General features: G+C 38.1%; 1 protein-coding gene across 1 annotated transcript in view; it reads right to left on the bottom strand.

Moving 5' to 3' along the window:
• The window catches only part of LOC121368919 (A disintegrin and metalloproteinase with thrombospondin motifs 9-like), a 129710-nt gene that overhangs the window by 54401 nt on the left and 50536 nt on the right, over positions 1-24773 (bottom strand). The window contains exons 4-9 of the mRNA XM_041493678.1: positions 23930-24132; positions 8953-9036; positions 7364-7485; positions 5554-5594; positions 3781-3886; positions 1481-1633 (exon numbers count right to left, since the gene is read on the bottom strand). Coding sequence (XP_041349612.1) covers positions 1481-1633; positions 3781-3886; positions 5554-5594; positions 7364-7485; positions 8953-9036; positions 23930-24132 — 709 coding nt within the window. The remainder of the gene's footprint in view (positions 1-1480; positions 1634-3780; positions 3887-5553; positions 5595-7363; positions 7486-8952; positions 9037-23929; positions 24133-24773) is intronic.

Consider the following 24773-nt stretch of genomic DNA (forward strand, 5'->3'; position numbering starts at 1 on the left):
ATTTTAGGTTATGGTATGTAACATATTCAATCCAAGAGAAAAATACTCTTTTATGTGAGATATACTAAATCAGAGAGGAAACACATTTTTAAGGAGTGAAACTATTTTCAGTGAAATGGTAAAATACATGTCAAAATATCAACAAACATGAGGATGACCAGAAACACATTGGATATGCAGACACAGATATTCTAAAGAAAAACAAAATCAGTTAATATGTAATTTTAATTACATATTAAAAAAGATCTGTTAGTCTTTGGGAGTTACAATAGGAGACAATTGCAAAATGAAATCTGATGATGACAGACAACACTGTCATGAAGGTGTTTAATTTTTGGAGAAAAAACATTATATCAAGTTTAAAACATATTTGTGTCAAACTGTCGGAGTAACAAAATACGAAATGAATAAGCTATGTTGTTAAAAAGGTGTTGAAACATAACACAACTTATCTTCAAGCACTTTTGTAGAACCAAGTAGACATGTATTTAAAAAAATGCAGCAAGCACTTGGGCAATAAACAAAAGTGATAATGAGCGATAACTGTCAGAGTGTGCTGAAAACGCATTGCAAAACCATTTTCAATTTTGCTGATAGTGTAACGTATCAGATTACACCAAACAGGCCAACAGCTTAGCATGAACATTTTTACATTTAAAAAATAAACACATAAACATATTTAGATGAGGAAAAATATTTCTACTGAAAATTTTAAAATGCATTCAGACCCCACTTCTGTCAGCTAGGTTACTTCTATTGAAAAAAACAGCAAGAGATCTTTTATCTGCACTTTGGCATAGACAGGACAGTGCAAATCTTTGCCTTAGATGTACCAGTTATGGAGAATTGGTTGTGATGGGAAAAAAAGAACGGTATCCACTGAGGTTGAGGGCTAGATCTCTACCACTAAACTACATCCCAACTTTAGAAAGTAAAGAAATGTAAGTAAACCCAGGCATATAGGTTCTAATTTGGAGGCAGGGGGTGGGGGTATTGTGAGTAAAATTATGGAAAAAACATGGTGAAAATTTTTCAGGCCAGCTCTTTTTGTCGAAACAACTCCATCGTCTTTGCCCGATTGTGAAGAATTTCTCCATCAGTGTGGTGGGGAAATGGGGCAGTTGATATTTGCTCCAGCAGTGTGGTAGGGAATTGGGCAGTTGATATTTGCTCCAGCAGTGTGGTGGGGAATTGGGCAGTTGATATTTGCTCCAGCAGTGTGGTAGGGAATGGGGCAGTTGATCCACTGACATTCATCCCCTCCTCCCCCCCCCCCCATCTGGTATGCTTATATAAGTAAAGTCTGTGTTTTGTGAGAAATTACAAAAAGTAACCTACTCAATAAATTCTGTGAGGTATTTAGTGTAGCACAGTGAGAAATTCTATGTTTTCCTAGAAAGTAAATATATCATGACACCCCTGTACAATAAGCACGTTGGTTATTGGGATGTTTAGCTAGAGATGACAAAAAGTAACATACTCAATAAATTCTGTCAGGTATTTGGCACTGCACCGCGACCAGTCCCAGGGGCTGGAGTCGTAGTCCAGTGTGGGTGCCATCACGTGGTACTTCTTCCCCGACCTCGTCTCCAGACCAGAACACTTGGTGTTGTCGTCATGACTCAGACTGAACCTGGAAAAAAAAGATTTACTTTGATTAACGAATGAATAAATGACACCCCAGCACAAACAATACATCAGCTATTGGGTGTTAAACTATGGTAAACGTTACTTTGATTAAACCTACCCGAGACCTCAGTGGGCTGAAGTTATCCCCCTTGATTATGCATACAAATCTGCTCATCAAGAAAATAAAAGGAATAAACACCACAGTATGCTATCAAAAAAGGAAAAAGGAAGGAATGTTTTATTAAACAATGCACCCAGCGACCTCAGTGGGTTAAAGTTATCCCCCTTGATTACACATACAGATCTGATCATCAAGACAAAAGGAAGACCGGCCTCAGTGGCACAGTGGTTAAGCCATCGGACTACAGGCTGGTAGGTACAGGGTTCACAGCCCAGTACTGGCTCCAACCCAGAGTGAGTTCTTAAGGGCTCAATGGGTAGGTGTAAGGCCACTACACCCTCTTCTCTTTCACTAACCACAAACCAACTAACAACTAACCCACTGTTCTGGACAGACAGCCAAGAGAGCTGAGGTGTGTGTCCAGGACAGCGTGCTTGAACCTTATTTGGATATAAGCAAGAAAATAAGTTGAAATGAAAATAAAATGACAAAAGGAATAAACACCACAGTATACTATCAAAAAAGGAAAAAGGACGGATTGTTTTATTTAATAATACACTCAACTCATTTATATATGTTTAAGGACCACAGAGGTAATGAGAGAGGAAACCCACTGCCACCATGGGATGAGCTACTCTTTCTGATTAGCAGCAAGGGATCTTTTATATGCAGCATCCCACAGACAGGATAGCACACTCCATTTAATATAAAATGAAATTGTGAGACACCCTTTCATTTTAGTAGTGGCTAGAGATATCCCACTGCATATTTGCACACTAGTTTAATAAAAACAAATATCATCAGCCCCTTAGCATACTTGCCTATTTGTAGTACTTATTTTTAGAACTTTTGAGACCAATGGGAAAAAACCTTATTTTTATATGAACAGAAATTAATTCTTTAAAGATTATTGGAACAAAAACAAGAAGAACAACATTTGTTCTTCTTATTCTTGATAAAATAATTTTTAAAGAATTCATTTTTGTTTCTATGAAAATAGTGGGGTTTTCCATTGGTTTCAACAGCTCTAAAATTTAGTTATGCTGTTATGCTAAGAGGATGGCAATATCCTTCTATGGACTTTGTATAGTCCAAATGAATGACTGTTTAACAACACCTCAACATGAAAAAATATAAATTGTCTATTGGGATAACTCATACACAGTGCAAATGTTACATGAACTTTTGCTTGATAAATATAACTCGTGGCACACTGACACAATCAACCCATTTACAGCACTGGGCTACAAATGTGGTAAACACATGGAAATGCTTCCTTACAACATAAACAATACACCAGCTATATTTATTCACATTCACATGTATCAGAATACAAGAATATGAAAACACAAGCGACTAGCTAACATCTTATAAATGACGTTCAGTAAACATGCTTTAATGCATGTGTAAAGGGAAACAGTTTCCTGTGAAAATATATTCAACTGGAACATATTTCCTAGAAGACTTAGTCCATCAGGACCCATTCCTAGCTGCATGTGCCTGGTACAGGCAGGGTTAAGAAATGCATTTGTCTGGAGATTTTATCCTGTTTTTAAACTATTTACCAACAGCCTAGTAATAAACACACTATAACACATGCATGCAATTCATATTATTACTGGAAAGCAAACATTATTGGCATCTTCCAGTCAATTTCTGTGGTTATTTTTGTTTTTGTTTTTTTATGTTACAATAAAACCTACATTAAACGGCAACTGTAAGAATCATGGCATGTTCAGAAGGTTGTGCACTTAAGAACTATTTGACTGGTACCATCGTCTATCATGCACAAAAACCAGTCTAGCGAGCAATTGTAATCACACCCTCCTGAACACACCTCAGGTTTACCTGTATTATGATATAACCAACAGACCAACAGACCAAATGACATAATAAAGACAGAGAAACGAATGAAAGGAATATTTGATTAATGACACCTCAGCACATTTTTAAACTATGGTTATTTGGTATACTAGAGGTGCATTTTTTGAAATCCTGTAATTGCCCCTGCAGATGTATACTGTACTTACACATGTCCGAGTTCATGAGCAATGGTGTAAGCAGCACTGATCCCATTGTCCTCAATGATGGAACAGCTCCGTTTCTCATCACAGATAGTGCCCATTTCGGCTAGGCCTGCAATATACATACACAAATGATATAACAATTTCTCATCACAGATAGTGACCATTTCGGCTAGGCCTGCAATATACATACACAAATGATATAACAATTTATCAACACAGATAGTAACCATTTCGGCTAGGCCTGCAATATACATACACAAATAATACAACAATTTATCAACAAAGATAGTGACCAGTTTTGCTAGGCCTGCAATATACATATACAAATGATATTATAAGTTGTAGAAGCATCACAAGGGGTATATGGCTTTTTATGTACCCTCTGTGTGTTCTTTTACCCCGAGCCGAAGGCAAGGGGGTAAAAGAGCACACAGAGGGTACATAAAAAAACCATATACCCCGAGAGATGCTTCTACAACGAATTTATCTTGCTGACATGTTAAACCATATAGCCAAATAATCAAAATAACACCAGACAATAATTGTTAACAATTTATTAACGGAGCTGTACCACGCGGACGCGAACGAAACCACTTGCCAGTGACGAAAAATAGTTCCATCAATAAACGAATTTTTAACTTGAAATGTTTATAAAATTGTCTGAAACAGATATTAATATACTTGATTGATTATAATGTTATTTATAATCTAGTTATTGCTTTAGCATTAACTGGGGTGGCTGGAAACTGTTGGAAATTACAGATGGGGTATAAGAGAAGTTGGCTCCACCCACAGGGGTATAAGGGATTTGTCCAACGGCAAACAACCAATGAGATTAAAGAATTTTACATAAAGGAGAGATAAAACAATTTCTCAACACAGATAGTGATTAGTTTGGCTAGGCCTGCAATATACAATACAAATGATACAACAATGTCTTATCACAAATAGTGCCCATTTTGGCTAGGCCTGCAATAATACATCTACACTGTCAGTCATATCAAAGAAACGTCATAATTATACAAATGATATAACAATTTCGCATCACAGATAGTGACCATTTCAGCTAGGCCTGCAATATACAGTAAACTCCTCTAAACTGGACACCCACATCACCAAGCAGAAAGTCTGTTTTAAAGGATATCCAGTTTATAGAGGTTCTGTTTTGTACTGATATTTAAAAAGAGACCATGCTGTCTGTGTTTAAAACTTACACACACAATGTTCATGTAAATTCAGCCCTCTGTGTCATAGTCAAATTTAGTTCCATGGTATGTCCAGGCTAAATCAAATTAACCTGTTACTTGTGTAACATAGTGTTATCATTGTAAATACATCAGTTTTATAATACCGAGTTTTAAAAAAACCTTAACAATATTGAGATAGTAACCTTTATTATCTATAAATGCATCCGTCTTCTATAATAATCTTTTTAAAAAAACCCAGATTTTGCTATAATCTTTTAAAAATATATTAAAATTATTATTACAAAAGTATGAAATTATATCTTTCATAAATGTTTTAAAACTTTGATATTTTTATATTTTATTAACCCTTTAGGAAGATATTATAATATCTAACACAAAACAGACACAATGTGAAAAAAAGTGTCATATTTTTTTTATAATTTCTGACACAAAAAACATTCAAATAAAAGATAAAGGCATCACAACAGAAAAAACTACTTACCTAACGTATCACATTTTTTATAGTGTCTGACACGTAAAGAAGTCACATAAAAAATAAAAGGCACAATTACAGGATGAATAAACTTACCTAAGGTATCACATTTTTTGGAAGCTCTACATATATCTTTTCTGAAAGGATACAAACAAAGACATTAGTGATGAAGTATGTCTGGACAATTAGTTTAAACCTATTGAACATGAACATCCATCAAGACCTTTGAGATTGGGCTCCTCAAGGCTCAATGGGTAGGTGTCAACCGCTTGCACCGACCAGTGATCCATAACTGGTTCAACAAAGGCCATGGTTTGTGCTATCCTGCCTGTGGGAAGCGCAAATAAATGTTCCCTTGCTGCTAATCGGAAAGAGTAGCCCATGTAGTGGCGACAGTGGGTTTCCTCTTAAAAATCTGTGTGGTCCTTAACCATATGTCTGATGCCATATAACCGTAAATAAAATGTGTTGAGTGCGTCATTAAATAAAACGTTTTTTTCTTTCTTTTCTTTCTTGAGATTGGTTTACAGGGATACAGATTTACAACATAAATTCTGTATGTGTTGACATAAAAAACTCATTTCAAAGGAGGGATCAACTTAAAAATATATATTTATTAGTATCTGAGAATGCATGTCTAATTACATGTATATGTATTAATATAAATTTATTAAATAATTCACTGCTTTAGTAATATTGCTACCATATAGAGTAAGCCTTTTATTAAATGTTTGAGTAATAATTACCAAATGTTTGACATCCAATAGCCGATGATTCATTAATCAATTTGCTCTAGTGGTGTCATTAAACAAAACAAACTTTAACTTTTTATAACATGTTCAAAATTTCTGGCTGACACAGTTTATTAATCCTTGTTATATTTAATGTACATACATTAAATTAAACTTCATTAGTACCTAGTATATAGATCACATGGTCTTTAGATATTCAGGTATATAGCCCAAAATTCAGCCTTAAGGTCGTTCAAATATTACATAATGCTATTTTGGTCAAAATTAGACACCCTCCCTCCCCTTGTAACGCTCCATAATGCTAGAACATACCCTCACCAAAATATTACATAATGCATCGAGACAGCACCCGACCATTTATTATATAACGAAGTCATGCGATGGGTGTAATATAATGTTACTGTACTGTTTTGCGATTTGAGAAAGCACAGATACGTATTTCAATTTGATTTATAATCCTTATTGTTTGTATGCTCTAGCTATAACAATCTACATTAAACATTCTCATCATGACAGAGCATTTATGAAAAACCCCATTTTAGCAATTAAAAAAGTGTGTTACATAATGCTGTTCAGTACTCCCACCCACACCTCAAGTGTTAAGTAATATTTGAATGGCCCCTTACTTACAGTTTCAAGTAACTGATTTTGCATGTGATCAAAACATCAATAATATCCTGATTTCATTTCAACTTATTTTCAAGCTTATATCCAATTAAGACTCAAGCACGCTGTCCTGGGTACATACATCAGCTATCTGGGCTGTCTGTCCAGGGACAGTGGGTCAGTTGTTAGTGATTAATAAGAGAGAAGAGGGTGTAGTGGTCTTACACCTACCCATTGCTCAAGTTGTTAAACTTGCTCTGGGTGAGAGCCAGTATCGGGCTGCAAACCCTGTACCTACCAGCCGTATGTCCGATGGCTTAACCACGACACCACCGAGGCCAGTTAATATCGTGAAGCCAAAATCAGAAGATCTGGGGGTTTTATCACTCTGAGCTGTCTTATTCTGAAGACTACATACAGTTAACTGACAAATGATGACTAGTTGTGCCTTATTCTGAAGACTACATACAGTTAAATGGCCAGTTGTGCCTTATTCTGAAGTATACAATCAACTGACGAATGGTGACCAGTTTTGAAGAAAGTGTTACCTAGTAATAAGAATGGCAGTGTCATGGTGATCTGAACTTGATTCTTTGGTGTTGATGTTGCTCTGCCAGTGGCAGAACTCTTCTAATGTTTTCATTGCATTCTGGGTAATATTTGGACCATCCTGTCAATAAAAACAATGATCATATATATTTGTGACACATATTCATTACCAAATGTTTGACATCCAATAGTTGATGATTAAAAAAAATCAATGTGCTCTAGTGGTGCTGTTAAACAAAAACAACCTTTTTGACTGGTAGAAACTATCAGGTGATAATATGTACATGCTATCCAAACCAGTGCAGCACTGCGGGCCATAGGAGTAGGGGCATCCAATTTTGTATGGGCAGGCCAATTTTTGCCCAAATTAAATGAAAAATGAATGAATCTGGGTAACAACATTTAATCATATTAGCATTACTGCCAAATAGCTATATAGGGTTATAAATGAATCACTATGCATTTGTACATGGAGTACAACTAATTTTCAGGGTAGAATGATGGTTTCAGGTCAGTTAATTTTGCCCGAATATCTCTAATTGTTTCTGCCCAAACTTGAGAATGTGCACCATAACTAAAGGGGGGGGGGGGGGGGGGGGGGGGGCAGCTGACCCCCTCCCTAATCCCCATCTTGTATGCTTAAGCTTGTGGCCTAATTCATAAATCTCTCTTATGATCTCTTAAAGCAACATTTGCATCTTCCGTGTATGTCTTTTTGCAATGCACTGCGAGATGGCAGAGTTGAGAGATTTGAGTGAATTAGGCCTCCGATTTACATCACCTGCTAACTATTAGGTATATCAAAACCTTACACCTTACTATCCAAACTGTTTTTAATTTAAACATGTTGCACCTGTTAATGGTTTACATTATCAGCATTTTCAACATAACACAGCTAATTTAAACATACTCAAAGAACACATCAGCTTCTTAGAACTACATGTCCTGGTAACAGTAACAGTCAAACAGCTGTCACAGTAACAAAAGACAAAATGAAAGACAAATCACCCACCCACCAAGGAAAAAATTAATTTTTAAAAACATTCAAGGAAAAAGATTTTTAAAATTCTTTATCAAAAACAGAAGTCATTTATTTGAAACAACAATAATTAGTGTCCTAATAATACTGTTTGCAGGATGTTTATTCGTTCGTTCGTTCGTTCGTTCGTTCGTTCGTTCGTTCGTTCGTTCGTTCGTTCGTTCGTTCGTTCGTTCGTTCGTTCGTTCGTTCGTTCGTTCGTTCGTTCGTTCGTTCGTTCGTTCGTTCGTTCGTTCAATCAATCAATCAATCAATCATTAATTTGTTCTTTCATTCATTCAGCCTACCATCCATCCATCCATCCATCCAGTTATCCATTTTCATGCTCTGTAATGAAATCCTGGGCATACACCTCAACCAGCTAGGCTGTCCTTCACTGGTTATTGAGAGAGAATTTGGTGCAGATGTCTTACACATCCTGATTGAGCTAATAAAACTCATGAATTCTGTATTGGTGCTGGTACTGGGATGTGAACCCACCACCTACCATTCATAAAGCTGCAGGATGGTTACCTGTTCAGTTAAAGCCTAGCAACAGTGCTCACTTACCTGTGGAGTGTCCAACAGGATCAACTTGACAACAACAATATGGATGAAATTTCCTATAGATGGATGTTTATATATACTTGTTACCTGGAACAAAAGAAAATGAAAGATTATCTTAATAGCCATTAAACTGAAAGAATCATATCTTGCTATACAAATATTAGAATCATTTACTTTTGAAATACACATATACACATGGGGTTTTCCTTGTTCATGTTAAATGAGGAAATTCCTGGATTCAGGTTATTTCAGAATATTCATCAACAAATGAAAGAAAAATATTTTTCAAAGATGAACTAAAATAATTCTTGCCAAGTGCACAGTCAGTGGCAATTTCTGGATGCAGGTTCTATAAGAATATTCACCAACAAGGGGGCAGTCAGTGGCAATTTCTGGATGCAGGTTCTATAAGAATATTCACCAACAAGGGGGCAGTCAGTGGCAATTTCTGGATGCAGGTTCTATAAGAATATTCACCAACAAGTGGACAGTCAGTAGCAATTTCTGGATGCAGGTTCTATAAGAATATTCACCAACAAGGGGGCAGTCAGTGGCAATTTCTGGATGCAGGTTCTATAAGAATATTCACCAACAAGGGGGCAGTCAGTGGCAATTTCTGGATGCAGGTTCTATAAGAATATTCACCAACAAGTGGACAGTCAGTGGCAATTTCTGGATGCAGGTTCTATAATAATATTCACCAACAAGGGGGCAGTCAGTGGCAATTTCTGGATGCAGGTTCTATAAGAATATTCACCAACAAGTGGGCAGGATGTAGCCCAGTGGTAAAGTGCTCGCTTGACACACAGTCGGTCTAAGATAGATCCCCATCGGTGGACCCATTGGGCTATTACCTGTACCAGCCAGTGAACCATGACTTGTATATCAAAGGCCGTCACGTGGCATGCGCTATCCTGTCTGTGGGATGGCACATATAAAAGATCCCTTGCTACTAATAGAAAAAATGTAGCAGGTTTCCTCTCTAAGACTATATGTAAAAATTACCAAATGTTTGACATCCAATAGCCAATAAATAATAAATCAATGTGCTCTAGTGGTGTTATTAAACAAAACAAACATTATTTACCAACAAATAAAAGAAAAATACTTTTTAAGTCAAATGTTATTGTTTCCTGTTGATCAGAACTAATTATACACAGAAACTCCTCTTCCCAAGTGGTTAACATCTAGTGCTGTCAGTGGCACTTATCAACAAAGAGAAAATACATGTAATATGGGCATATGCCAACATTTTGTAATGAAAAATGTTTATTACTTCTGTTTTGTATCATCCCTCCCATTCCCCTTGCCAGGTGGTTCTAACATTACTTCACAATTCATATTCATTCATTTCAACCTATTTCCATGCTTATATCCAATTACGGTTCAAGCACACTGTCCTGGGCACACACCTCAGCTGAACTACTACACCACCAGGATCAGTACAATTCATAGACAGATTCATGTATTTAAACTTATTTCTGTTTGTGGTTCAAGCACACACCTTAGCTCTCTGGACTGTTAGTGTAGGACAGTGGGTTGAATTTATAAAACAGTGGATTAGTGGTTAGCTGTCACTGACAAAGTTCTAGTCAGTGCAGTGGTCATACAGCTACCCACTGAGTCGTTAAAACTCGCTCTGGGTGGGAGCCGGTACCAGGGTGTGATCCCAGTACCTACCAGCCATAAATCTAATGACTTAACCACCACACCACAGAGGCCAGCCATATACAGCTCATTTATATTTATATTTGTGGTTATAGTATATCCAACTGAGGTTCAAGCACATTGTCCTGGGCATACATACCTCAGCTATCTGGGCTTTTGGTCCAAGACAGAGAGTTAATGTTTGGTTAGTGAAAGAGAGAAGTCAGTGTAATGGCCGTAAAAGCTTACACCTACCCACTGAGTTGTTAAACTCATTCTGGGTGGGCGCTGATACCTGGGTGCAAACCCAGAATCTACTAGCCTTAGACCGGCCTCGGTGGCGTCGTGGTTAGGCCATCGGTCTACAGGCTGGTAGGTACTGGGTTCGGATCCCAGTCGAGGCATGGGATTTTTAATCCGGATACCGAATCCAAACCCTGAGTGAGTGCTCCGCAAGGCTCAATGGGTAGGTGTAAACCACTTGCACCGACCAGTGATCCATAACTGGTTCAACAAAGGCTATGGTTTGTGCTATCCTGCCTGTGAGAAGCATAAATAAAAGATCCCTTGCTGCTAATCGGAAAGAGTAGCCCATGTAGTGGCGACAGCGTGTTTCCTCTCAAAATCTGTGTGGTCCTTAACCATATGTCTGCCATAAATAAAATGTGTTGAGTGCGTCGTTAAATAAAACACTTCTTTCTTTCTTTTTACCAGCCTTAAATCTGATGGCTTAACCACTACACCACTGATGCCAGACAATTAAACAACTTGAATGACCCTGCTTCCATACTTCTATGTATTGCTCAGCAGTGAGAACAAATATTCTACCCAGACTGAGTTGTAGGGAAAACCAAATAACCAGAACAAATTGTTTCACAGACTGAGTGAAATTCTACCATAATAAACTGAAAGGAGCTGCTTGCCAGTCAGAGATTTAATCTTGTGTGAAATCCAGATAACATCTTTCTGATTGGCTACTCAGAGGGTAAGTGAGACATAATACAAATAAAATAACAGAAACTTCTGCCCCTCTACAACAGACATACATTTATATATTTATAAAAAAAAGTGGCCTTGGAGCCTTAACACTTAATTAAGCAACTCCGAATAAAGTACCTTAACTCTTATCACAGCTATTTATATTGGCATGACAACACAGCTGCTTGGAGAACTGAATATTATATCTATAATCAGCATTTTCTATCAATATTTTACAGTTACAGCCCTTTACCAGCTAAACCATTCTTTGCATATTTTAACACTTTAACGTTAATAAAAAAAACATCATAGACCAGAGTAAAATCTGTTTAGTGCACGAAATGAACAGTTAATGCTCAATTAAGATCTGAACTTGATCGCCTGTGTTTGTAGGAAATATTTTATCTTTTGGTTGCATAAGTGTTGTTTATTGTTCGTAGACTTGGAAATAAACAGTGCTGGAGTAACAGTATTGACACATGTGTGATAACAATTTCATGCACACTTGTGACGTCGAGTAACTGCACGGTTTGGAAATGCAGTTGTCGCATACCATTCATGCATTAAAACAAAATCTGTTGGCTTTAGTCAGCACAAAACACTCAACATTCATTTTTTAATATTGTGGTATTCCATTTAGTTGTTACTCGGGAAATAAAATAAATAAATAAATTTGTTAATTTAAACTTATAAATGTTAAACATCAGATTAAAGAGAGAGAGAGAAAGAGAGAGAGGGAGGGAGGGAGGGAGAGGGAGTGGAGGGAGAGAGAGAGAGAGAGAGAGAGAGAGAGAGAGAGAGAGAGAGAGAGAGAGAGAGAGAGAGAGAGAGAGAGAGAGAGAGAGAGAGAGAGAGAGAGAGAGAGAGAGAGAGAGACACAGACAGACAGACAGACAGAGACAGGAAGGAAATGTTTTATTTAACGATGCAATCAACACATTTTATTTATGGTTATATGGCATCGGAAATATGGTTAAGGACCACATACAGATATTGAGAGAGGAAACCCGCTGTCGCCACTTCATGGGCTACTCTTTTCAATTAGCAGCAAGGGATCTTTTATATGCACCATCCCACAAACAGGATAGCACATACCATGGCTTTTGTTACACCAGTTGTGGGGCACTGGCTGGAACGAGATATAGCCCAATGGGCCCACTGAGAGGAATCGATCCTAGATCAATTGCACATCAGCCGAGCGCTGTACCACTGAACTACATCCCACCTAAGAACAGACTGCAGGAATTCTAGTGGGGGGGGGGGGGGGGGGGGGATGTCTAAACTGTGGCGAGCAAAGTTTATAGTTTATAGTCAGGTTGAGACAGGAGAAAAAATTTGGTTGAGCAACTGGTTTTAATCTCCAAAACCCTCGCCCTGCAGATGCACCAGTTACCAATTGTCTTAAAAAAAAAAGCCCACACCCAGCAGCATGCCCCCATGTGTAGACATTGACAAAAAAGAAAATTTGGTTGAGCAGGGGAGGGGGTTTCTACCCCTGAAACCCACCCCCTGCATAAGCACCTGTTAGGAACTGTCTGGAAGGAAAGTGCACTTGCAGCAGCATACCCCATGTGTTGACACTGTTGATTGAGCAAGGAGCTGGATTTTGACACACACACCCCCCCTCTCCCGCACATGCGGCTGTTAGAGATTGTCTGGAAGAGAAGCTCACACCCAGCAGCATACCCCATGTGTTGACATTTGTTTGGTTAAGCAAGGAGTTTGTTTTCGACCCCCCCCCCCCCAAAAAAAAAACCCAACCCCTGCACACGCACCTGTTAGAGATTGTCTAGAAGAGAAGCACACATCCAGCAGCATGCCCCCATGTGTTGACATTGTTTCAATGAACAAGGAGCTGGTTTTCAACCCCCAAAACCCACCCCTGCACATGCGCCTGTTAGAGATTGTCTGAAGAGAAGTGCACACCCAGCAGCATGCCCCCATGTGTTGAGTGATGAGCTAATGGCTGAGCATCATGATGCAACACACTATCTTAACAGCCTCTCAACATATGCCTCCGTCTGACCCAGAGCTGGAAAGGGCAGGTAACCTAGTTCTACTGCTGTCTGTGGCACACTTTCACCATGACACAGTCTGCAAACTGATATGTCCTCACCATTTTCAACACACAAAAACTAAAAAAAAATGTTTTATTTATTTATTAACTCCAAGCTAAGACTGACAAATAGCTGACAGAAAAAGAAAAAATTTATCTGAGAATTGTGAAAAAAAAAAAAAAAAAAAAAAAACACCTAACAACTGCAAAAGACTCAATCTTGTTTTATTTCAGTCTGCACTGTGGAACTCTTCTGGAAGTGAAGACCATAAACAGCTGCGGTATCGGGGCGAGGTGTGCGAACTGCCGGCAGTAGTTCCACTCACAGGTGGTTCTGTTTCTTACCACTGACCCGCAGCCAGGCAAGGTAAAGCCTGTCAGTCTATGCAGTGTTTTTCCATAAAACACAGAATTATTTACTCACAAAAACTAATGAAAATGCTGGGATCTGTGCATGGTGTTTATGAAAAGTTATCAAGGGTCAGGTAGAAGGTGAAAATGGCTAGCTGGCAAGAGTGGGAAAAAAATGATTCTCAAACAAGTATTTGCAAGTCATCAAATAAACAACATTTGCTGTTAGTATAAACATCAACATTTTGTGTAGCTAAGCAGATTTTCTTCTCTCTCTCTAATTTTGCCTCCAGGATCTTAGTGGATTTGGTTAAAGAGATAAAATCATATCTGTGTTTGTAGAATCTAACCATCGGATGATAGGAAACTGCACTAACAGTTCTGTTTTTATATTTCCCTAGATCCGGCAATGTATTGTGTGTGTTGTTAAAAACATTGCTCCACACCTTTACTCCTAAACAATGAAGCCTCAATAAGATTGTAAAAAGTACAAATTGCTAAATAAATGGACAGGTTACAAACGTGAGTGAACCCCTACTGAAATAGAAAAAATAGATAAAAAAATCATACTACTTTCCAGAAGACAGAACATTCTGATGAAAGGTTGACTGACTGAAATCTTGTTACATGTTCATATACCACTAAGGTTTCAAACACCTTGAAATGTTGAAATTCTATTTGAAAAGTGATTATCTAAGGTGTTGTGTTTTTTTTAAATCATTGGTAATTACTTCGAGAGACTACGTTTTTGAAACTTAAAAAAAACGAAGATAAAAAAAGGACCAAATTTACAATGTCTTTTTTTGCTTACATGCATGTTCTTATGTATATTTACAATGCTTTGAAACCTGTGTTTAAGAAAAACAGGTTCGTAAATTCAACTCATAGAGTAGACCTTTCCACATTGGATTTTCACAAAGATGAACAAGTACAAGTAAGAGAACATACCAAAAAACCTTGTACTGTTTTGTACGGTGGTGGCCGTGGTATGTGCTATCCTGTCTGCGGAATGGTGCATATAAAAAGATCCCTTGCTACTAATGGAAAAATGTAGCAGGTTTCCTCTCTAAGACTATATGTCAAAATTACCAAATGTTTGACATCCAATAGCCAATGATTAATAAATCAATGTGCTCTAGTGGTGTCTTTAAACAAAACAAAGTTCTTCTTTTTCATTTTCTGTGTTGTAAACACTGCAATGATTAATAAGACAACAGCAGTTTTCTCATTTCAAACAGTCCAAGATGAAGAAACTTGTTTTGAAGGATCACAAGAACTAAGGCTGTGAAAACACTGCGGTGGTGTAGAAAACTGGTGGTTACAACAGGTGTGTTATGACAGTGGTGTAGAAAACTGGTGGTTACAACACGTGCGTCATGACGGTGGTGTAGAAAACTGGTGGTTACAACAGGTGTGTTATGACAAGGTATACAATGGTCAGGTGAGAACGGGGATGTCGATGGGCGGGGAACACTGCTGATCAGGGTGGCGTGTTTACAAACCATCAGCCGAATGAGGTGCAAAACATCAGACATCACTTGCCCAAACAAATTGTAACAGCTTGAATAATACGAACACCTCTGACAGGAGTTATCTGAAGATTTTTCTAAACAAAATTCCAAATAGCTTCAGTGAAGGAAAATGTTGCCAGGAAGAGGGAAACTAAATAAACAGAGTGTTGAAGTGTCCATTGCTATACCCACCTCTCAGTTTAGTAAATCAAACTAATTATTGGACATTTGGCAAATTAAAGCTACCATCTCGAGTAACAAGTATGTTTGGATTATTTAACCTTAGAGAACTGGGCTGTGCTTAGAAAACTTTAGAGTCTAGACTGAGATCTGTAATGATATCCAATGCATGCAGTTTGGCCAACTTGCCAAAGTGTTAAAAGTCTCATGACGTTATTAAAAAATATGAAAGTTAAACTTTGTTTTTTTAATAACGCAACTAGAGCTCATTGATTTATTACGCATAGGCTGTTTGACTTCAAACATTTTGTAATTTTTACATATAGTCTTAGAGAACACCTGCTACATTTTTTCCATTAGTAGCAACTGATCTTCTATATGCATTATCCCACAGTCAGGATAGCACACACCATAGCCTTTGATATTCCAGTCATGGTGCACTGGCTGGAACAAGAAATAGCTCAATTGGACAACCGTGCATCAGATGAGCACTTTACCACTGGGTTATGTCCCACCCCCTTTGACGATGCGACTTGCATGCAATTTGTCTTAAGATGTTATTAAAGATTTTAATGTAAATATTAAAATTTTCACAAGAATATTCCCTTGACATTCCATTTTTTAAGGGGGCAGGACATAGCCCAGTGGTAAAGCATTCACTTGATGCACAGTTGGTTTAGGATCGATCCCTGTCAGTGGGCCCATTGGGCTATTTCTCGTTCCAGCCAGTGCTCCACAACTGGTATAACAAAGGCCTGTCTGTGGGATGGTGTATATAAAAGATCCCTTGCTGCTAATGAAATTGCGACAGCGGGTTTCCTCTCTCTATATCTGTGTGATTCTTAACTATATGTCTGACGTCATATAGCTATAAAACTGGCCTCGGTGGCGTTGTGGTTAGGCCATCGGTCTACAGGCTGGTAGGTACTGGATTCGGATCCCAGTCGAGGCATGGGATTTTTAATCCAGATACCGACCCCAAACCCCGAGTGAGTGCTCCGCAAGGCTCAGTGGGTAGGTGTAAACCACTGGCACTGACCAGTGATCCATAACTGGTTCAACAAAGGCCATGGTTTGTGCTATCCTGCCTGTGGGAAGCGCAAATAAGAGATCCCTTGCTGCCTGTTGTAAAAGAGTAGCCTATGTGGTGACGGCGGGTTTCCTCTTAAAAACAGTGTCAGAATGACCATATGTTTGGCGTCCAATAGACGATGATAAGATACATTAACTCACAATTGTACTGTGCTTACATTGATTTCCTATTGACAAAAGTATGCAACAAATCTGTACAGGTAGTCACACACTTTCCAAACCACACGTCTCACTTGATCAAACTTCCTTGTTGCGTCATGCAATACCACTTAGGGGCATGATACAAGTCAGGTACTGCATAAACTTATGACTGGCATGCATGGATATTTGAACACCTTTGATGTTTTGATTGACAGCCAATAGTCAAGAGTGCAATAATTTTAACCTAGAGCTGCTCAAAATGCTTGATCAGTGCACAAATGTGGATATGAACCTATAGCAGGACTCAAATGACAGCCATGTGGCAAGTTGCCTCATTGTTTTATTACAACAGTTTGCTTGTTTTGTTTGATGACACCACTAGAGCACATTGATTTGTTAATCATCGGCTATTGGATGTCAAACATGCGGTAATTTTGACACAGTCATAGAGGAAACCCGCTACATTTTTCCATTAGTAGCCAGGGATCTTTTATATGCACCATCCCACAGACAGGATAGCACATACCACAGCCTTTGATATACCAGTTGTGGTGCACTGGATGGAACAAGAAATAGCCCAATGGGTCCACCAATAAGGATCGATCCTAGATTGACTATGCATCAGGCATGCGCTTTACATCCCACCCCTTGTTTTATTACAAATACCTGAAACTGTTTACACTTATTTATACCGAATGGGTGCTGTAGTGTTATATTAAAACACTTGTTTTATTACAAATACCTCAAACTGTTTACACTTATTTATACCGAATGGGTGCTGTAGTGTTATATTAAAACACTTGTTTTATTACAAATACCTCAAACTGTTTACACTTATTTATACCGAATGGGTGCTGTAGTGTTATATTAAAACACTTGTTTTATTACAAATACCTCAAACTGTTTACACTTATTTATACTGAATGGGTGCTGTAGTGTTATATTAAAACATTTGTTGACATTTTCCTTGTTGACCTGCCTTCTGGCCGTAATGCCCTCAAAAATTACAACTGATCTAGGTCAAATGGCCTTGCTCTCTCATTTTCCAAACTAGAAGCCTGCTACATACACCAGCCTTAAACCCTGTGACTTATAGTTTATTCAAAGTAAGGGCACCCCTCAGAGTAAAGTGATGGGGGGGGGGGGGCTGTGCATAGACCACAGCCTTGCTCATGCCCATCAAAAAATGAATGCCTCAACTTCATAAGCTTATCGTTTAATGATATAAATAATAAAATATAAACATAAAATACTCCAGTGAATGTTTGCTATGCCAGATTTTATTTTATTCTCCATAATTTATAGTGTAATTGATGGCAAAAGGTGGCGGTTTAAATTATGGCACGCAACCATAAAAACAGCCCACCAAGTTGATCAAAGGGATATCTCATCAAATGTTTAGATTTCTAAATTGATAGATAACCTGTTAGGAAACACGGAAATTACTCCTGCCGCCACCCAATTCTGATCACCCAAGATATTTTTTAAAAGCCACACACACTCACATGGGCCACACATAGCAACAGGTGCTATGAGTTGTATTTATGTAAAAGATGTCTTTAGATGTTAATCTAAAAGTGTGTAAGTAAGCATCCCCCAGCACTGTATATACGAGTCCTTGACCTTTTTTAGTGCAGAAGGCAATAAATTGAGAAATATGCTGGCTCTTGGCATTTTAACAAGAAAGCCAAGAAACCATGTCATTAGGATAATGAAAAAAAAAAGTTTGGAATTTCAGAAGGCTTGAGATTGGTTAATGTGTTGAGAGCCGGTTAGAACATACAGTGCTGGCTTGTCTGTCAGGACAGAGAACAAACAGAGCCAAACAAACCACCAGCCAGCAAAGTGAAGTCTACCAAAATACCACAGGAATTTTCACCAGTGATGCCAAGAGAGGGAAGATCAGAATTAGTGCTTCTTATTGAAGAAAAGTACAGATATGTAAGAGATAAAAAAAACACACACAAAAAAACCCTTTCTGAAAGGTGAGGATCGACAAGACAATCCATCATTAAGTGTGGTGTGTCCCAAAAAACCCCATCCTATCACCGAGTCTGTGATGCAGCTCAGTAGTAGAGTGCTAATATGGAGATTTGAAGGGTCACAGGATAATTTCCCATTCCAACCTGTATGCCATGACCAGTAAATCAAAGGCTATTTTATGTGCTTTGGTAATAGCTGTGTGATGGCCACTGGTCAAAGTTTTAGATGGCCGCTGGTCAAAACTTTTGATGGCCACTGATCAAATGTGAATGACAAAAGCATAATACATGGTCAGGGTTGTATCTCTGCACAAGAAGCGGGACATAGCCCAGTGGTAAAGTGCTCACCTGATGCCCAGTCAGTTGGGGATCGATCCTCATTGGTGGCCCATTGGATCATTTCTCGTTCCAGCCAGTACACCACAACTGGTATATCAAAGGTCATAGTATGTGTTATCCTGTCTGTGGGGTGGTACATATAAAAAATCCCTTGCTGCTAATGGAAAATATAGCAGGTTTCATCTCTAAGACTATAAATCAAAATGACAAAATGTTTGACATCCAATAGCCGATGTTAGTTCAATGTGCTCTAATGGTGTTGTTAAACAATCCAAACTTTAACTGTGTTGGCCACCCAAAAGCACTTATCGTGGACAAGCAGACAAGTATTCATATCAAGCCCACTGCTATTCTAAACATTTAGTATAATATTACTAAAGCACCAGATATCACAGCCAGAGCTAATGCAAAAAGAAAGAAAGAAATGTTTTATTTAACGATGCACTCAACACATTTTATTTATAGTTAAGGACCACACAGATATTGAGAGAGGAAACCCGCTGTCACCACTTCATGAGCTACTCTTTTCGATTAGCAGCAAGGGATCTTTTATATGCACCATCCCACAGACAGGGTAGTACATACCACGGCCTTTGTTACACCAGTTGTGGAGCACTGGCTGGAATGAGAAATAGCCCAATGGGGATCGATCCTAGACTGACCGCGCATCAAGCGAACGCTTTACCACTGGGCTACATCCTGCCCCTATAATATTACTAAAGCAGCAGATATCACAGACAGAGCTAATGCAGGTCACCGATTCAAACAGACAGAGCTAATGCAGGTCACCGATTCAAACAGACAGAGCTAATGCAGGTCACCGATTCAAACAGACAGAGCTAATGCAGGTCACCGATTCAAACAGACAGAGCTAATGCAGGTCACCGATTCAAACAGACAGAGCTAATGCAGGTCACCGATTCAAACAGACAGAGCTAATGCAGGTCACCGATTCAAACAGACAGAGCTAATTCAGGTCACCGATTCAAACAAGACATCTGGAAATCTCATCCGTTTCAAGACCATGGTATTTTTTTTTTTTAATATTTCAAAATTTTAAAACAAAATAAAACAACATTCACGCTACAATTTCAAAACATTTAAGGTAATGTTGACAGATACGGGCATAAACAACATTCCTGAAGCTGCTGACAAACGTACTGATTGTCCCCCCTACTTAACTCTTGAAGAAACTAAATAAATCAGCGGTACAAGAAGTTATCTCCACACAGTACAGGTAGCAGTGGTTTCACAGACGGGACCAAATGTGAGTTTATCTTTAAGACACCGGTGTTTGATAACCACGGCATGCATTTTCAGCAGGCCAGTGTTTACCATACATAAAAACATAGCTTGTAGCTATCAAGGATCACTCAAATTGTTTTTCCATGGTAATCATTTTTTCTCTCCCTTTTTATGATGTTTTTCTTGGCTGTGTTTACTGATATGGCACCATTTTTATCTGTGGTGTGCTCACCAATATGGCCGCCATGCTAATTCGTCCTGACAGATGCATGCAAAAACACGGAAACTGACAGAAAGTATTATTGCATGCTGAAATGAATGACAAAGTATCACGTTAATATAATCATAAGCGCCTCCTCGGACAGACTGGGTGGCAGGAACAGTGTGAGTGAAACCAATGAACAGCTGATTCCGTTTTGAAAACCTCCGTAAATTACACCTAATACAGCATATTCAGCCACAATTGTAATTGCCACTGAAAGGAATCTTTTTCATCTTCTAAATTCTTATAACTGATAGGCTCATTCCATGGTTTTAAAATGAAACCATATACATGTTCACCTAGAACATAATACCACAAAAAGTCATAAGAACAAATATATACAAGCTTTCAAGATCTATTATTTGTTTTGCTTGAGGTTGTCACAGGACTATCCACAGATTGTAACTACAAACGTTTACAGGCAATAAAATGTCAAAGAATTACAATTGAGATTTGTCATTTCACCAACCGGAAACAATTTTAAAACACGTGTTTACTAAACAAAAACATAATTCTATACAGGACATACTAAAGGCTTTGATATACCAGTCAAAAGAGTCCAGTGAAGGTGATCAGTCATATGACCTAACTGCACCTCATGCAAGTGTTCCACCACTGAGCTACACCCTACCAGTCTATGAACAAACAGTGAAGTTTGCTTTATTTAACAACGCCATTACAGCACATTGATTTTTTCATTTTATCATCGGCTATTCGATGTCAAACATATGGTCATTCTGACAGTGTTTAGAGGAAACCCGCTGTCACCACATAGGCTACTCTTTTACAACAGGAAGCAAGGGATCTTTTATTTGCATTTCCCACAGGCAGGATAGCACAAACCATGGCCATTGTTGAACCAGTTATGGATCACTGGTCGGTGCAAGTGGTTTACACCTATCCATTGAGCCTTGTGGAGCATTCACTCAGGGTTTCGAGTCGGTATCTGAATTAAAAATCCAATGCCGTGACTGGGATCCGAACCCAGTACCTGCCAGCCTGTAGACCGATGACCTAACCACGATGCCACCGAGGCCGGTACCAGTCTATGAATGCAGTGTATTAAAGACAATACCGGCCTCGATGGTGTCGTGGTTAAGCCTTCGGATCATAAGGCTGGTAGGTACTGGGTATCGGCTCCTACCCAGGGTGAGTTTTAATGACGCAATGGATAGGTGTAAGACCACTACACCCTCCTCTTTCACTAACCACTAACATCTAACCACTAACTAACTGCCTAGACAGACAGCCCAAATAGTTGAGATGTGTGTACCCAGAACAGCATACTTGAACCTCAATTGGACATAAGCATGAAAATAAGTTGAAATGAAGTGAATGACAACATGTTCTAGTGAATACGGTTCCTTCAAGGGTGAGATATAGCTCAGTGGTACAGACATAGTCTAAAGTATGTCGTGTTGCAGGATTAATCACCCTCAGGTAATTATTTCCTTCAACCAGTGCCCAGGACTAGTATATCAAAGGTCATGGCATGTACTGTCCTGTCCGTAAAAAAAGATCTCTTTGCTGTTTATCAGTAAGAGTAGCCTCTTTCCTCTGACCAAATATGGACACAAGCATATGTTTGGCACCAGATAGCTATATTTTGAAATGTGCTAAGTTGTTGTTCCTTTCCTTGACACAGCTACATGATGAAGAAACCACTGATGACTTTCTATAGCCATGAGAGTCATGACTTAATGTTCTAGTTAGTAAAGAATCTCAAGACAACTATAAGTTGATGTAACTACAGGAACTGATGACTTTCTATAGCCATGAGAGTCATGACTTAATGTTCTAGTCAATAAAGTATCTCGACACAACTACAAACTGATGACTTACCATAGCCATAAGTGTCATGACTTAATGTTCTAGTCAATAAAGTATCTTGACACAACTATAAGCTGATGTAACTACAGGAACTGATGACTTTCTATAGCCATGAGAGTCATGACTTAATGTTCTAGTCAATAAAGTATCTTGACACAACTATAATCTGATGTAATTACAGGAACTGATGACTTTCTATAGCCATGCGAGTCATGACTTAATGTTCTAGTCAATAAAGTATCTTGACACAACTATAATCTGATGTAACTACAGGAACTGATGACTTTTTATAGCCATGAGAGTCATGTCTTAATGTTCTAGTTAATACATTATACAGTATCTTGACACAACTATAATCTGATGTAACTACAGGAACTGATGACTTTTTATAGCCATGAGAGTCATGACTTAATGTTCTAGTTAATACATTATACAGTATCTTGACACAACTATACGCTGATGTAACTACAGGAACTGATGACTTTCTATAGCCATGCGAGCCATGACTTAATGTTCTAGTCAATAAAGTATCTCGACACAACTACAAACTGATGACTTACCATAGCCATGAGAGTCATGACTTAATGTTCTAGTCAATAAAGTATCTTGACACAACTATACGCTGATGTAACTACAGGAACTGATGACTTTCTATAGCCATGCGAGTCATGACTTAATGTTCTAGTCAATAAAGTATCTTGACACAACTATAATCTGATGTAATTACAGGAACTGATGACTTTCTATAGCCATGCGAGTCATGACTTAATGTTCTAGTCAATAAAGTATCTTGACACAACTATAATCTGATGTAACTACAGGAACTGATGACTTTTTATAGCCATGAGAGTCATGTCTTAATGTTCTAGTTAATACATTATACAGTATCTTGACACAACTATAATCTGATGTAACTACAGGAACTGATGACTTTTTATAGCCATGAGAGTCATGACTTAATGTTCTAGTTAATACATTATACAGTATCTTGACACAACTATACGCTGATGTAACTACAGGAACTGATGACTTTCTATAGCCATGCGAGCCATGACTTAATGTTCTAGTCAATAAAGTATCTCGACACAACTACAAACTGATGACTTACCATAGCCATGAGAGTCATGACTTAATGTTCTAGTCAATAAAGTATCTTGACACAACTATACGCTGATGTAACTACAGGAACTGATGACTTTCTATAGCCATGCGAGCCATGACTTAATGTTCTAGTCAATAAAGTATCTCGACACAACTACAAACTGATGACTTACCATAGCCATGAGAGTCATGACTTAATGTTCTAGTCAATAAAGTATCTAAACACAACTATAAGCTGATGTAACTACAGGAACCGATGACTTACCATAGCCATGAGAGTCATGACGTAATGTTCCAGGTGACTCCCATGGTAGTCCCTCATGGAACTGTCGGCAACTACAAGAGTCTCTACAAATCTCTTATGAGAGGCTGACCTCTTCCTCCGCTTATGAAAAACTGAATTTTTAATATCACTTGAAGAATGTCTTTGATCCGTTTCACCCTTTAATCGGTGGTGTTTATAATTTTCTGAAAAACAAAACAACACTGTATTATAAATGTGAAAAATAAAACATGCAAACAGTGTGAAGGAAAATACTGTAAAGGAATATTTTATTTCAAGTAATTAAGACAGATTTGGTGTATGCATTTCAGTGTTATATAGTTGATTTTCAAGCACCACATGTTATGACTCTCAAATGTTTTTCACCTATCATTTTGTAAACCAAACAAAAACAGAAAAACAGAACTAAACATTTAGGGAAGTAAACGACAATTTTATAATATATATGTATGTATGTGTCTATGTACGTACATACATACATACATACATACATACATACATACATACATCTCCATCTCTCTCTCTCTCTCTCTCTCTCTCTGTCTCTCTCTCTCTGTCTCTCTCTCTCTCTCTCTGTCTCTGTCTCTGTCTCTATCTCTCTCTCTCTCCGATAGCTGATGATTAATGAACTCTATTGATTTTTTTTTTTAATTGCTGTCTCTCTATGCATATTTTGTATATTTGACAAATATACATTGTATGTACATATCTATATTTAGTTTCAAAGGCATGTTTTGAAGCATTTTTTATAACACACAGCAACAATCTACATCACTTCCAGTATCTAATACAAACACACAGCACCCACATTCCATGTGTTATCGTC

Source organism: Gigantopelta aegis, chromosome 3, assembly GCF_016097555.1.
Source record: "Gigantopelta aegis isolate Gae_Host chromosome 3, Gae_host_genome, whole genome shotgun sequence".
Classification (NCBI taxonomy): Eukaryota; Metazoa; Mollusca; class Gastropoda; order Neomphalida; family Peltospiridae; genus Gigantopelta; species Gigantopelta aegis.